Here is a 14,818-nt window from a genome sequence, read left to right as displayed (position 1 = left end):
ATACATTTATCTCTCTAATTCACCTCACTTCACTCTAATGGGAACATGTCCCTGAAAGCCGACTTACGACTTGCACAGTTCTTGCCATCATGAAATCCTATTCTCAGCTTCAGACAGCATACATACAAACTTCTAGGATTAAACAGTTGAAATACACTCAAGAGATTTATTTGAGGAATTTAGTAGTTTTTAAACTAAACTTTATATTAGGCTTTGTTTGTTTAATTTATGTCTTTAAAATAATTGGTTGTTATTACTTATGGATGGATATAATTTTCTAAAGGGGTCCTATTATGCTTTTCACTTTTTGAATTGAAGTCAGTGTGTAGTGTGTATGTTTCGGCATAAAAAAAAATCTACAAAGTTACAAATCTCAAAGTCCACTCCAAAGGGAGATATATTGGTTAAAAAAAAATCCCTTTTCAAGAACAACAATGAACAGCTCATTTGGACTACAGCATTGTTTTCCATGTTTTTGTGATGCCACAAAGCAGCCCATCAGAATATTATTCCCACCTACGGAAAGTCAAATGGTTGGGGAGTGGGGTGGGGCGAGGTCATGGCTATAACACTTGGTTGAGTGCATCAGACAAGACGACCATGAAGAAGAAGTGCTGCTGTAGTGTCAAGTTTTCGCAAGTTATTAGACATGCACCTGAATAGTCATGTATTTAAATATGTATGTTACCATTATGAAAATAAATAGCTGTTTTTAAAATAAATTGCTGACTGGACAATGATGTAGGCCTAATCTGCAAAATTTACACTTACTTTTTGAGACTACAGTGTTTCCCATATATTGAGTGTGAGTGTTTTTCTATCATTGTATTTCTGAAGGAAACCGACTGTCTTCAGAAAATTGCATGTCATTTTCATGTCATCTTTCATGTAATGTCTGATAAAGCAGCATTTGTGAGCTGTTTTGTGTACAGCCGTTAATATATATATATATATATATATATATTTGCCACCACAAATAGAGTGTAGTCTGTGGGAAACACTGGACTATGGTATTAATAAAATCAACTGTATAATAGTTTCACTTCAACTAATGTTAAAATGTTAGAATTAAAGAACAATAAACATTATTTATATGCACTTCTGTAAATGCAGTTATTTTTAAGCGGTTGTTGACATCCTATCTAAAACATGATTTAGCCCCCAAAAAACAATAATGCTACCACTCTATTATGTCTTGCAATATCCGTGCGTGCAAAGGTTTTGCGCGATGCTCTTGTTCAATATTCTTAGGGTTTATATGGTTATATTGACGCCATCCTTAATTATACCAGAGCAGACAAAACTTGCTGCTTTGCAAGGGGCGTGGCCGTACTGAAACACAGTCTAAGCTGTTCGACAATCACAAACACACTGGGACAGCTAGCCAATCACTTCACATTTCATTTTTCTGAAGGTGGGCCTTCATCAAACCTGGAACTAATCGAGCCATTTGTGCCAGGCTGAAGAAAAAGGTATTGTAATAATGTAAATTATGTGAAAAATAATGTGTTTTTTGTAGCACCAAGCATGAGAGCATGTTCTAGTACACCCCAAAACAAAATTAAGACTTTGAAAAAGAGCATAATAGGACCCTTTTAAAAATCTTTATATTTTCCACAGTTTTTCTGTAAAATCCCGATGTATCAAATTTCCTGCTTGCCTTCTCTTGCCACACATAGCCAATGTTAAACTGTATAATACTGCATCAATTTTCAGCATATTGCCTTACCATGTGGCCAAACTATGTTTAAAGCTTCCTGAACATAAGGATGCACCAATTATAAGGACAAACGCAGGATAGAAAAGCTTTTAATAGACATAGATCAACTCTGTACCATATGGTACCATTGAGTGGGACTATTTGTGAAATAGCACTTTACCTTATAGTGTTGTCCATGCGCGACACCGTTAGTAACGCAGCCAGGTTAGCAGTGTAAGACGAACACACAATCAATGTGAACAACCACCAACTGCCCATGACTATCCTCAGTGCCACAGACCCCACCACTGAATCTCCACCTGTGGCAGATAACACAAAAATCCTTCAGAATATATAAACGTAAGAAGGGATTTGATTCCTTATTTATTAATTTTATTTTTGTAACACACACACACACACACACACACACACACACACACACACACACACACACACACACACACACACACACACACACACAAACACACATATGTATTTTTAAATCACCCTTGTTGTTTTTAGCTTTGTTTTGTTTTTGTTTTGTTGTTTAAAAGAAAAATCCCCTTTTTAAACCTTTCATAATTTTTTTATTATTATTATTTTTTTTTTATAATCCGGATTTTATACTCATAAAATGGAGGCCTATCACAACAAAGAGTATTAAAAGATTATCATATGGTAATTTCAACACAGACGTGCATAATCTATAAAATAAAAACACACATTCACATTAATGACCTTAGTTATTAGAATAAGCCAGAAATGGCATCAATTATTAACATGCAATCAGTGTAGCTAATTACACATGTTTAAGATGTTAGCAGTGGAACTACTGACTGTGTTAACTGCTGAAAATGTTTTATTATGTTTTGTACTATATACTGCACATTTCGTAGGGTGGCAAGCTACAGAGATATGATATAGAAACAGGCTAGATGTAATAACTAGTTGTTAGGTTCCTAAACGTTGGTAGGCAGCATGCCAGACATTAACAGAGGGAGCTGGGGGTTTAGCATGCTAGTTGCTAAGGTAGCTATTTACTCCATTTTGTCTCTTGGAAGAGAACCAACATATCCTTTGCCTTATTTAAAGGCACCTCTACACTGTTTTAGTGCACTTCTCTGTATGTTCTATGCATTTATGCTGGTTTTGGAATTACTCTGAAACCCTCACCCTCCCCCAGCTCCACCTGTCTAGATCATCTACAGGAATGTATGTTTATTTCTGCAGCAAAAGCATTTCTGTGTATGCCTTGGTAGTAGCAAATCATCATACTTGCTCTGCAGCAATAACAGTAGCAGCAACAACAGCGTGTGTAGCAGATTTATTACTTCAAGACCAAATGTATTAGCATAGTAATACCAATTAACATGCTAAAACTACGTAGAGAGATATATATATATATATATATATATATATTTTTTTTTTTTTGTATTCAAGATTAAAACAAACATACAAAATATTTTGTGTTGCATGGGTTTGACTGGGTAAACAAATAATAACAGGATTTTCATTTTTAGATAAACTATTCTCTGAATATCTGCAAACACTAAATGTTTATGGCTCCAAAGAAAGCTTGATTTATCAGATGCTTGCATTAGCCGAGTGAACGATGTATTGACACCCCAATATCATCTGGCACCAGTTTTAATCATGTCATCTTTCTATGCCCTGAGTCAAATTATCACCTGATCTTCTGGCTGCTCTTAAAAGCATTCTAAGCTGATAGGAAAAGCTGATTGTTTCTGAATATGCCTTGGAATGGACACATGAGAGAGGAATTTATTGAAGTACCTTGTTGTACAAAAGCTCCATAGACAATCCATATAGCACTATGCAATGAGTTAGACATGGATGAAGTGTGATGGGCTCCTGGAGGATTCTGGGAGCGGAGCATCTGCATCCGTGTCAGCAGGAAGATCAGAACTCCCACCACAGGAATGGCAGCTGCGATACAGGCCCACACAGCCAAGTCAAATGGGGCAAACAAGGAAAAAATGTTGATCTTTTCCTCCGGTTTGCGATATAGGATCCCCACAGAGTAGTCCATGTAGCGCTTGCTGAAGTCCACAACGTTCTCTCGCTCTGGTGTTATAGTTATGGCAGACACTGCCAAATCAGCTCTCTGTAAAGACAAGCATTTATTTGAAAATGGAATGTTTACCATAGAGACTCACTTTTGAGGTAAAACAGGCCTTTCAAAAATGCACAAAATATTAATTCTAATCAGGTTTTGTTTTTCTAAACATCCTTAAAACAAGTGTACATTTTACGACTGTCCAAATAGTGCATCTATTTTTTATTTTATTTATTTTTAAATGGATTTTAAATGTTTTATTATATATATATATATATATATATATATATATATATATATATATATATATATATATATATATACTTGTATATTCACTCACTTTGACCTGACCATGTTTAATATGAATAAATTTAGTATGCATATATATATAAATATATATATATATATTGTGACGCGTGGCCCGAGCTCTCATCAGCGTCGCCCTGGAAACAGAGCAGACACACCTGCATCTGCTCATTACGGGCTAAGCGGTCACACCTGCGGCCCATCAGAAACGGGCTTTATAAGCAGCGTCGTCGAACACAGAGGTGAGAGATGTCTCCAAAAGACTCAGCTAACAATTCTCTGTGTTTCCCCTCCAGACAGCAGCGTGTGACCGCCAGCCCCCTAAGGACACGGACCCACACAGCACTGCGCACCGAATGAGGAAGAGAAGGCTGAGCACTGAGCACCGGAAACCCCTCACGTTGGCTATTTTTCCCTACATCACCTCAATAAAATCCACCCTTCGGGGAACTTACCTTGATCCTCGTGTCGTGTGCTTCTTTACCCCGTCACAATATATATATATATATATATATTTTTATTATATTATATTAAATATTTTTTTTTTTTGCGTAACATTTTATTTGTTAATGTTTATGCCGGAGTTGTCCTACATCCCTGTTAAAATCCATAAATAAAAATAGCCAGTGGAATATTATATATATGCATATAACTATTACAGTATCTCTTCTCATTTTCAGATAATTTATCTTGAAAAACAAGACAAAAATACTGAATAAGAAAAAATTATTATCGTCGTAAAGTCAGCATATTTGTTGAAAACAAGGAAACAAATGAAAACAAGACTCGGAGGGGGGAAAATCGAAGTATGACATCAAAATGATAGCTAACGTGTAAAGATTTCAGCCCTGGTAACGGGGCCAGCTTTATTTAATTTCTGGTTGATATACTGTAATAGATTGGACAAATTTTTTTTGACTGATTCAGCTCTTACGTTTTTTTTTTTCTATTTATTTTACTTAAGCAGAGTGGCTTGAAAATTTCGCTTTACAGTTCATTCCTTAACAATAACCTCTTAGAGTGCAAGGTACTGGCCAAAATGCCAATGCAACCAATCAAATAATTAAAAGTTCCAGTAACACAATTATTGTGTTTGCTTGACTGATCATTGCTGTAACTTCTAAAGTACTCTGCCAATCCCCAGAACAAACTAGCACACCAGCATCCAAAACACACTATATGCTAGTGAACTTTTCTTCAGGATAATTTGAGAAAACAACAGGTAAATATAAATTCAGTAACATTTAATGGCTTTGGAAATACAAAGAAATTTAGAGCTCTTGCCTTGTTTATGAGTTCCCCAATCATGCCATTCCAAGAGCCATTGGGGAGCTGAGAACCATATTTGCTGTCTGCCACCTGGTAGATATCATACTTGAATCCTAGGATCTTGGCCAAGGCATCCAGGACATCAATTGAGAAGCCTTTATATCTTTTGGGCTGTCCGAGGATGTTTTCTGCCACCATCACGAATGGATCCTCCTTTGAAGAGGAATACTGATTATAAAATAGTTGAACTAGGGTGACCATGTGCCGTTCATACGGGACACGTCCCAGCCAGGATTTTAATAATACCTAAAACATCCAGAGCAGTTTGACCAATAACATTTATTGTACTGGTATTGTACATAATCGACCAATCATGGGGATGCGTGTGAGAAGGTGAGATCTAGAGGGAACGATCAAAGCGATGCAAATATGCGCACGTGTTTGTTTGTTCGATTGACTTGAAGCGTTGCGGCGCACAAATCCCCAAAAAACAAAAACAAAGTGCGCCACAATGCTTCAAGTCAAATGACCAAACAAACATGTGAAAGCGATTCGAAAGCAGAAGGAGCCATCTGCTCTGCTCTATATAGCTCTCATGAATGTTACACAACGATCAACCTGCACAGTGCCAATAGCCAAAACCTGGATATTTTAGGCAATATTAAAATCCTGGCTGGGACGTGTCCCATATGAACAGCGCATATGGTCACTCTAAGTTGAACAATACAAAATTTAACACGTTGTGACAAGTTTAAACAGAGCTGAGAGTGCTACACTTTTATTTGCGATAATAATTTGTATTGTAACTGTCCCGCTAATAATCAAGTATGCATACATGCTTAGGGGTGTGTAGAACTTTGTGAATGAGATATGTTTCAATTCCACTGAAATCCACATAGTTTAAGGGTTGCAGATTTTGTGCTCTGATAAGTACAAGAATATCGAGTACTTAAGTATTGACCGTGACAAAAAAAAAAACAAAAAAAAACGTAATGATTATTTTTTCACACATTTATGTATCACACCACAAAACATAAATATTTTTAATGTTAAAATGATTAAAGTAAGTATTACCAATAATGTCACAACTTTAACTGTAACCCCCTGCATGCCATTCTCGATACGGCTCTCCTTTAGACTTCCATTCAGGCCACGGACAGAATCCCATGTAGCCAACTGCAGGACAAAGATAAACAAAACAGAAACCGGTCAACATCAATGAGCTACATTTAATGACTTGATTTGGAAGACTAATCTCATTAATCATTAATTTAGTAAAAGAAACAGGTGATAATTAGGGATAATAATATAATTTAACAATAAGAACCAAGCTCATTTCAATGTGATTTGTCTTCTTTGAAGTATTTGCTTTAGCTGTAAACACAACAAATTTGTTGCCATAGAATGTACTTAAAAAATTTGCATGCATGTATAAAGTAGCAGGCATATCCCTTCAGGAGGCACAATATTTTCTTTTCATTACATGGACAAGTACCATGTTGGTCTGGTTCCAAGTGGTGGCACTGGATCAATTTACAAAATGCATCTGATGACTGCATACTGGACCATCACCTGCCCTGGGACCCGAAATCCTTTTTTTTAAGCCAACACTTGGTGTCCTTAGGGTAAAGCTTGTAATGTTGAAAAATTTATGAAATATCTAATTTTCATACTGAGTAACGGTCCGAACAGTCACAAAGTGACAATAAATATAAATGAAAGCCTTTGTGAATATGTGTGCTGGTGTTGGTGGGTTGGTAGGTTCTTTATTTGAAGACTGAAATTTAGAAATATAATGCCACAGCAAGAACTTTATGTGCTTATTCTCTCTCTTTCTCTCTCTCTCTCTCTCTCTCTCTCTCTCTCTCTCTCTCTCTCTCTCTCTCTCTCTCTATATATATATATATATATATATATACACACACACACACACAGTGGGTACAAAAAAGAATCACCCCCTTTAAAATAATTGAGTTTTGTTTATTTGCACCCTGAAATGAAGACAGACAGTTTTTTTTTATCCAGCTGTATTTACTCTTTTAACATCCAATTGAAAGATATGTCAGAAAAAAAGATAATAAATAATAAAAAATAATAATAATAATAATCACTGAGTTGGAAAAAAGGATCATCCCTTGTGTCAGTATTTTGCTTGAATTACAGCCTTTAGTCTGTTGGGATCTGTCTCTACTAACTTTGCGCAGAAACTTTTACAGAACTGATAAAGTTCAGTTAAATTTGATGGTGACCATTTGTGGACTGCGCTCTTCAAGTCATTCCACATATTTTCAATAGGGTTTAAGTCTGGGCTCTGACTAGGCCATACAAGGACATTCATCTTTTTCTCCTTTAATCACTCTGTGGTCAGTTTTGCTGTGTGTTTTTGGGTCATTGTCATGTTGGAAGGTAAAGTAACTTTCTGTCAGAGGGAAGCTGCTTTTCCTAAAGAACTTGACAGTTTTTTGCCCCGTACATTTTTCCTTCTATCCTGACAAGTGCTCCAGTCCCTGCTGCAGAGAAACTCTCCCATAACAGGATATTATATGATTTGTAAGTTGAAATTTACACTCACAGCTCTGATGTAAATAGCTGAATCTCTCGATTTCCACACAAGGAAAATAATCAAAACACCCATGTTTTGAATTTGAAGTTGTAGATTAATAGTTACAAATGTGTAGGATGACATTCACATAAATAAAATGACAGACACAAATGTGTACAACATATTTACTTTACACTTCTCTCTACTTCAGTTTCTCCTTTTTTAATATTCCTGTAGCAAAACTCACTTGTGCACTTGTACATGCATATGTGAGACAGCAGAATTGGCTGGGGTGTGAGTGAAGCCATTTTATTGGTCGATGGGTGACAGATAAAATTGGATGATTTATTTGAATGATGAAGTTACCCAAAAGCAGCAGCCAGTGTGCCCTTTTATATTTCTGTTTTCTCCTCAGTTTCTTGTGTTAATAAACTACAAAGGTAAGACTTGAAGTAAGAAAAACTTGCAAGAACATGAAAAACCAACTGTTGTGCGGTGATGCACTGCGAATGTGGATAAACATCAGTTTGACACACATCAAATTATTATGTAAAGTTATTTCAAGACAGAAGTATTTCTATGATTAAATGTGCTGGCCTATTGCATAGTAAGTTCATTTTTTGATTAAAAACAACTTCACATGCAAAGTATAAATACTACGGTTGAAGTTAAAATGGAAGACTTCTGCTGAATTCAATAAGGAATCAAGTGCACAATGAAATGTATGTGTTGGCCTGTACTGTGTACTTGCTATGTTACACTCATATTATTGGGAAAGTACTCTCTTAGCTACATCAGTTTTTATCCTGTTTAATTTTTAAATATGCCTTAATGGCTTTATAGTGACCTTAATGGTCATTATATAAAGTGGTTCAACATATTACAGTCATTGTTCAGGCATCGACCAAAAATGGCTTCATTCACACCCTAGCCTCATCCTGAATTCTGATCTCTCACATCTGCATTTACAATATTGTGAAAGGAGTATCAAAAGTCAAAGCGCTAAGATTGTGCTGCCAGATCTGAAAGGTTGTTACTGACTTGTGGTTGTACAGTGAAACTGAAGTAAAGTGCGAAAGAAAATAAGTCATACACATTTGTGTCTGTCATTTTGTTTATCTGAATGCCATTTTACACATTTTTAACTATTCATCCAGTTTGGAGTGATGTCCTGATCCAGGGAGGACCTGTGTAATACCCAATACCTTCCACTTTAATCTGCAACTCAATAACCAAACATGGGTGTTTTGATTATTGTCTCTTTGTGCATCGAGAGATTCAGTTTTTCATATCATAACTGTGAGTTAACTTAGATAAATGTGTGTATAAAAAAAACTGTGTCCATCTTCATTTCATTTCAGGCTGCAATCAATGGTGGCTGATTCTTTTCTATATCCCTAATATACATGTGTGTGTGTGTTTGGGACATTGCTACCAATTGCTAATACTGTATCATGACACAATGGACAAACACTCTCTCACAGTTAACAACAAGTTTTATTAACAATGCGTCCTGCCCAATCACAGAGAAAAGAAGTAGCATGTTTGCCAGTCGTGAGTCTTTCATACAGGGAAATTTGTTCATGTTTTTGCATTATGGCAAATAGTTAAGCTTAGTTCAGACTACACGACTTTAAACATTGACAGATCAGACTTGCTGTCTGTCTTGAAGTCAGTGTGTTGTTCACACTACATGACACTACATACCCGTAACTGATTCGCAACAGTGGTTGACACACTACATAAGCTAACAACAACTCTGTCACCCAACGACTCTACACTGTTCCCAATTCATTTTGTCATAAAAACACGCAAGAAAAATCTGACCTTAACCCATGCCTTACTCTCTCATTGGCTGTAGCTCATCACAACACGTGGCACCACGTGATGTCAAGTGCTAGATAATTGTTTTGAGTGAGAAAGGCATCTGTGAGCCTCTTTGATGTGTCACTGAATAGTTCACACATAAAGATTGCCGAATGCTGATCACCCACTGATTTTCCCCTGATCACAGCTCAAACTTTCTGCGAGCTTGTTGACTTGCAAATCACAAATCCTGTAGTTTGGCATCAATGGCATATAATTAATGATCAGTCATATCTGTTTTGATATTGAATAGTGGCAAGTTTGTGATGTTAAAATACTTGCTTATATCCCAGATTAATATGCAGAGACAAATGTAAGCCATTCATATGTTGATTTCCCTGAAAAGTATAAACACTGTAGTGACATGACACACCAACATTGCTTCAACCACAGTTTGGTGAAGCCAGTGGCACAGAAATGATACACCCTGATATCTTCCTCAGCAAACTGGCTGTATAATAAATGAGTCATTGAGTTTTTTTTTCCCAGCAAATTAGCTTTTTCCAAATGTATGACTGAAAATTCTACTGCTTCCTGTAGACAGCAATGTTAAACACAAATGTCTGGCAACGCTTCACCCTGTCTGTGTCTGTAACGGCTCTGCTTATTGTGATAATATGAAAGAACAGGAAAGAGAATGAGGAGGCCACCAATTCATCAAATGCTGTCAGATTTTTCCGTTTTCTGCCAAAGTTTTCTCTCGGATGACAAATGAAATTGAAGACTTGATAGATGGCCATCTTATCCAGGGGGTCAAGAGACTCAAGGAACAAACAAAAGCATATCCTTCATCTTCTATTTGATGTCTTATCAGTCTTGACCCCAAACTAGACAAGCATTTATCTGTTTGCCCAGACCTCGATGACTTTGGGATAAACGTTTTTAAATAATATATGGTTGGGTAAAAGCAAACAGGACTCTGTGGACATCTGCTGTTTTTTGGCAATCTGCGTTACATAAAACAAGAATTTTGAATTCTAGACTATGACCAAGACAGACTAAGAATGAACTAAGACAGCTAAATTTAGTGGAAGATGCATTTTTATTTATTTTCTCTTGTCATTTTGATGTGCTGAGTCAGTGTTGTGATTTATGCTTGCCATATAAAGCTAAAATAAATTATTATTATTATTAATATTTTTCTTGTTGTGCTGAGCACAACAGTGGTTATTTCCACTATAATTTTATAAAATCCTGGTTAAATTTCAGGTGTACTAACAAGGTTTTTTTTTTTTTTTTGTGTGTGTGTGAAATTTACTAGCAGTTTGTGAGTGAACATTATTATTTTCAAAGTAAATCTTTTTTTCTTCTTCTTCTTCTACTTCTTCTTCTTTTCTTTTTCAGTGTACTATCAGTCAGCTTTAATGAAAAGTCAGTAACATGTCCTGTTTCCAAATGAAGTGATATTTCAGCATCAGAAACATCTGTTGTTGTCTGCTGTATTTATAGTACCAGGTCATCTAATGGCTTGCCAAGTCAATAGCAAAAATGGACATACTGTATGCTATGCTTTTGTTTGGTGGCAAATCCTGAGATGTGACTGTGACCAAGCCAGGCTTTGCTATATTGTTTAATTGCCACAGTATCTCTTAAACGGCAGCTGTAGGATTTCATTAGACAGCATTAGACAGAACAGCTGGCCCAGCAAACTCTCTGGCATAGTGTTTATCAACACCATGTGCTTATCTTTACACTGTAAACCTTAAAAGCTTAGCAAGAACACAAACCTTGACAGGTCCTTCGGTATGTGCATTTTAGTCATTTTGACTACTCAAGTAATCAGGAGGGTTTATGCAATTTCTGTTCCGTTATGATTCATTTATGTTTCATTACTGGACTTCAATCAGTATGAAATGTTCTGAAAAATCAAACCACACAAAAATCAAGCAATGCAATCATTGTGTTTTCATGATCAATTATTTTCTAGGACTTTTGAACAGACCCAACAGATCTCAGTAATCTGCAATGCACATACATTTACATTTACATTTAATCATTTAGCAGACGCTTTTATCCAAAGCGACTTACAAATGAGAACAATAGAAGCAGTCAGGTCAACAAGAGAACAACAACAGTATACAAGTGCCATGACAAGTCTCAGTTAGTCTAGTATAGAACGCATACGTAGGTTTTTTTTTTTTTTTTTTTTTTTTTAAAAGACAAGAAAAGGAAAAGTGCTAGTGTTAGTTGGTTAAGTGCAGGCGAAAAAGATGAGTCTTTAGCTGTTTCTTGAAAATGAGTAAAGACTCAGCTGTACGAATTGAGATTGGGAGGTCATTCCACCAGCTGGGCACAGTCCAGGAAAAGGTCCTTGAGAGTGATTTTGAACTTCTTTGGGATGGTACCACAAGGCGTCGATCACTTGCAGAGCGCAAACTTCTGGAGGGCACATAAGATTTAACCAATGAGTTTAGGTAAGTTGGTGCCGTGCCAGTGGTCGTCTTGTAGGCTAGCATCAGTACCTTGAATTTGATGCGAGCAGCTACTGGTAGCCAGTGTAACCTGATGAGGAGCGGAGTAACGTGAGCTTTTTTTGGCTCATTGAAGACAACCCTCGCTGCTGCATTCTGGATCAATTGCAGAGGCTTGACAGTACATGCAGGAAGGCCCGCCAGGAGAGCATTACAATAGTCCAGTCTGGAGAGAACAAGAGCTTGGACAAGAAGTTGGGTTGCTTGCTCTGACAGGAAGGGTCTAATCTTCCTAATGTTGTATAAGGCAAACCTGCAGGACCGGGTAGTTGTAGCAATGTGGTCTGTGAAGCTTAACTGATGATCCATCACAACTCCTAGGTTTCTAGCTGTCCTCGAAGGAGTAATGGTTGATGAGCCCAGCTGTATAGAGAAGTTGTGATGAAGCAATGGGTTAACTGGAATCACCAGGAGTTCTGTCTTCTTAAGGTTAAGCTGAAGGTGATGGTCATTCATCCAGCTAGAGATGTCACTCAGACAGGCTGAGATGCGAGCAGCTACCGTCGGGTCATCTGGTTGGAATGAGAGGTAGAGTTGGGTGTCATCAGCGTAGCAGTGATAAGAAAAGCCATGCTTCTGAATGACAGATCCTAATGATGTCATGTAGATTGAGAAGAGAAGTGGTCCAAGTACTGAGCCTTGAGGAACCCCAGTAGCAAGGTGGTGTGACTTTGAAACATCACCCCTCCAAGACACACTGAAGGATCTGTCAGAGAGGTAGGACTTAACCCACAGGAGTGCAGTTCCAGAGATGCCCATCTTTCTGAGGGTGGACAGGAGAATCTGGTGATTAACAGTGTCAAAAGCAGCAGAAAGGTCCAGTAAGATGAGTACCGAGGATTTTGAAGCTGCTCTTGCTAGTCGCAGGGCTTCAGTAACCGAGAGCAGAGCAGTCTCAGTTGAGTGGCCACTTTTGAAGCCAGATTGGTTGCTGTCCAGGAGGTTGTTCTGTACAAGGAACATAGAAAACTGGTTGAACACCGCTCGCTCAAGTGTCTTTGCAATGAATGGAAGAAGGGATACCGGTCTGTAGTTTTCAAGAAGCGCTGGATTTAGAGATGGTTTCTTGAGCAGTGGGCTTACCCGAGCCTGCTTGAATGCTGAGGGAAATGTTCCAGAGTGAAGAGAGGAGTTGATAACGTGAGTAAGCGAAGGTATGACTGAAGAAGAGATCGCTTGAAGGAGGTGAGTGGGGATCGGATCAAGTGGACAAGTAGTAGGATGATTGGACAGGAGAAGTTCAGAGACGTCCATCTCTGAGAGTGGGGAGAAGGAGGAGAAAGAGTGTGTATCGGTCATTGTGAAGTTGTCCTCAGTCTGCGGTGTGGAGAATTGGCCGCTGATGGATCTCGTCTTATTTGTGAAGAAAACTGCAAAGTCGTCCGCTGTAAGAGTCGATGGAGGAGGTGGTGGCGGCGGATTAAGAAGAGAAGAGAAAGTCTTGAAGAGTGTCAGAGCGTCACAACAGCTGTTAATTTTGTTGTGGTAGTAGGATGTTTTAGCCGTGAAGACATTTGCAGAGAAGGAAGAGAGGAGAGACTGATACACACTGAGGTCTGTAGAGTTTCTTGATTTCTGCCATTTCCTCTCTGCAGCCCTGAGTTTAGAGCGATGTTCACGGAGAACCTCAGACAGCCAGGGGGCAGATGGGGCAGTGCGTGCTGGTCTAGACAACAGTGGGCAAAAGTTGTCCAAGCAAGATGTTAAAGTGGAGCAAAGAGTGTCCGTAGCGCTGTTCGTGTCCAGAGCAGAGAACTGAGAGAGTGCAGGAAGCGAGGATGAAACCACAGAAGATAGGAGAGATGGAGAGAGTGAGCGTAGGTTCCGTCGAAAGGTGACCTGCGTTGGAGTGAGAGGCACTTCAGGAGTAAGTGCTAGGTTAGCAGTAATGAGGAAGTGGTCTGAGGTGTGCAGTGGAGCAACTGAAGAGTTGTCCACAGAGCAACAGCGCGTGTAGATGAGGTCCAGTTGGTTGCCTGATTTGTGAGTCGCTGTAGTAGACACTAGCTTGAGATCAAATGAGGCAAGCAGAGTTTTGAAGTCAGCAGTCTGGGGTTTATCTAGGTGGATGTTGAAGTCACCAAGCAGTACCAGAGGAGTACCATCTTCAGGAAAGTTTGATAGCAGCACATCCAACTCCTCCAAGAAGTTTCCCAATTGACCTGGGGGATGATAAATGACCACAAAGTGGATTTTAACAGGGTGGGTTACAGTAATGGCATGTGATTCAAATGAACCAGTACCTGTAGGTGATGGCTGAAGATCAAATTTCCATTCTTTTGATATAAGGAGACCTGTCCCTCCACCCCTCCCAGTGGTACGAGGAGTGTGGGAACAAGTGAAATTAGTGGAGAGGGCTGCAGGGGTGGCAGTATCTTCAGGTTTGATCCAAGTCTCTGTCAGTGCCATGAGGTTGAGACCGGAATGAGTAGCAAGAGAAGAAATGAAGTCGGCTTTGTTAACTGCAGACTGGCAGTTCCAGAGACCAACTGGAATAGAAAAGTTAAGAAAGAGGAAAAAAAAGTTAAGAAAGAGGAAAAAAAGGCAATACTCAAGTGCCCTGTCGGTGTCCTTGCTCGGTGGAGTCG

General features: G+C 38.4%; 1 protein-coding gene across 2 annotated transcripts in view; it reads right to left on the bottom strand.

Annotated features, from left to right (window-relative positions):
* LOC132121322 (glutamate receptor ionotropic, delta-1-like) overlaps positions 1-14,818 on the bottom strand; it is a 545,908-nt gene that overhangs the window by 33,884 nt on the left and 497,206 nt on the right. For both annotated transcript variants that reach the window (XM_059530614.1, XM_059530615.1), the window contains exons 9-12: positions 6,426-6,527; positions 5,367-5,564; positions 3,494-3,824; positions 1,881-2,019 (exon numbers count right to left, since the gene is read on the bottom strand). In XM_059530614.1, the coding sequence (XP_059386597.1) occupies positions 1,881-2,019; positions 3,494-3,824; positions 5,367-5,564; positions 6,426-6,527 (770 nt within the window). The remainder of the gene's footprint in view (positions 1-1,880; positions 2,020-3,493; positions 3,825-5,366; positions 5,565-6,425; positions 6,528-14,818) is intronic.

The sequence above is a fragment of the Carassius carassius genome, chromosome 39 (assembly GCF_963082965.1).
Source record: "Carassius carassius chromosome 39, fCarCar2.1, whole genome shotgun sequence".
In the NCBI taxonomy this organism is placed as follows: domain Eukaryota; kingdom Metazoa; phylum Chordata; class Actinopteri; order Cypriniformes; family Cyprinidae; genus Carassius; species Carassius carassius.
The sequence above is the reverse complement of the archived record's forward strand: the minus strand, read 5'-3'. Positions and strand labels throughout refer to the sequence as shown.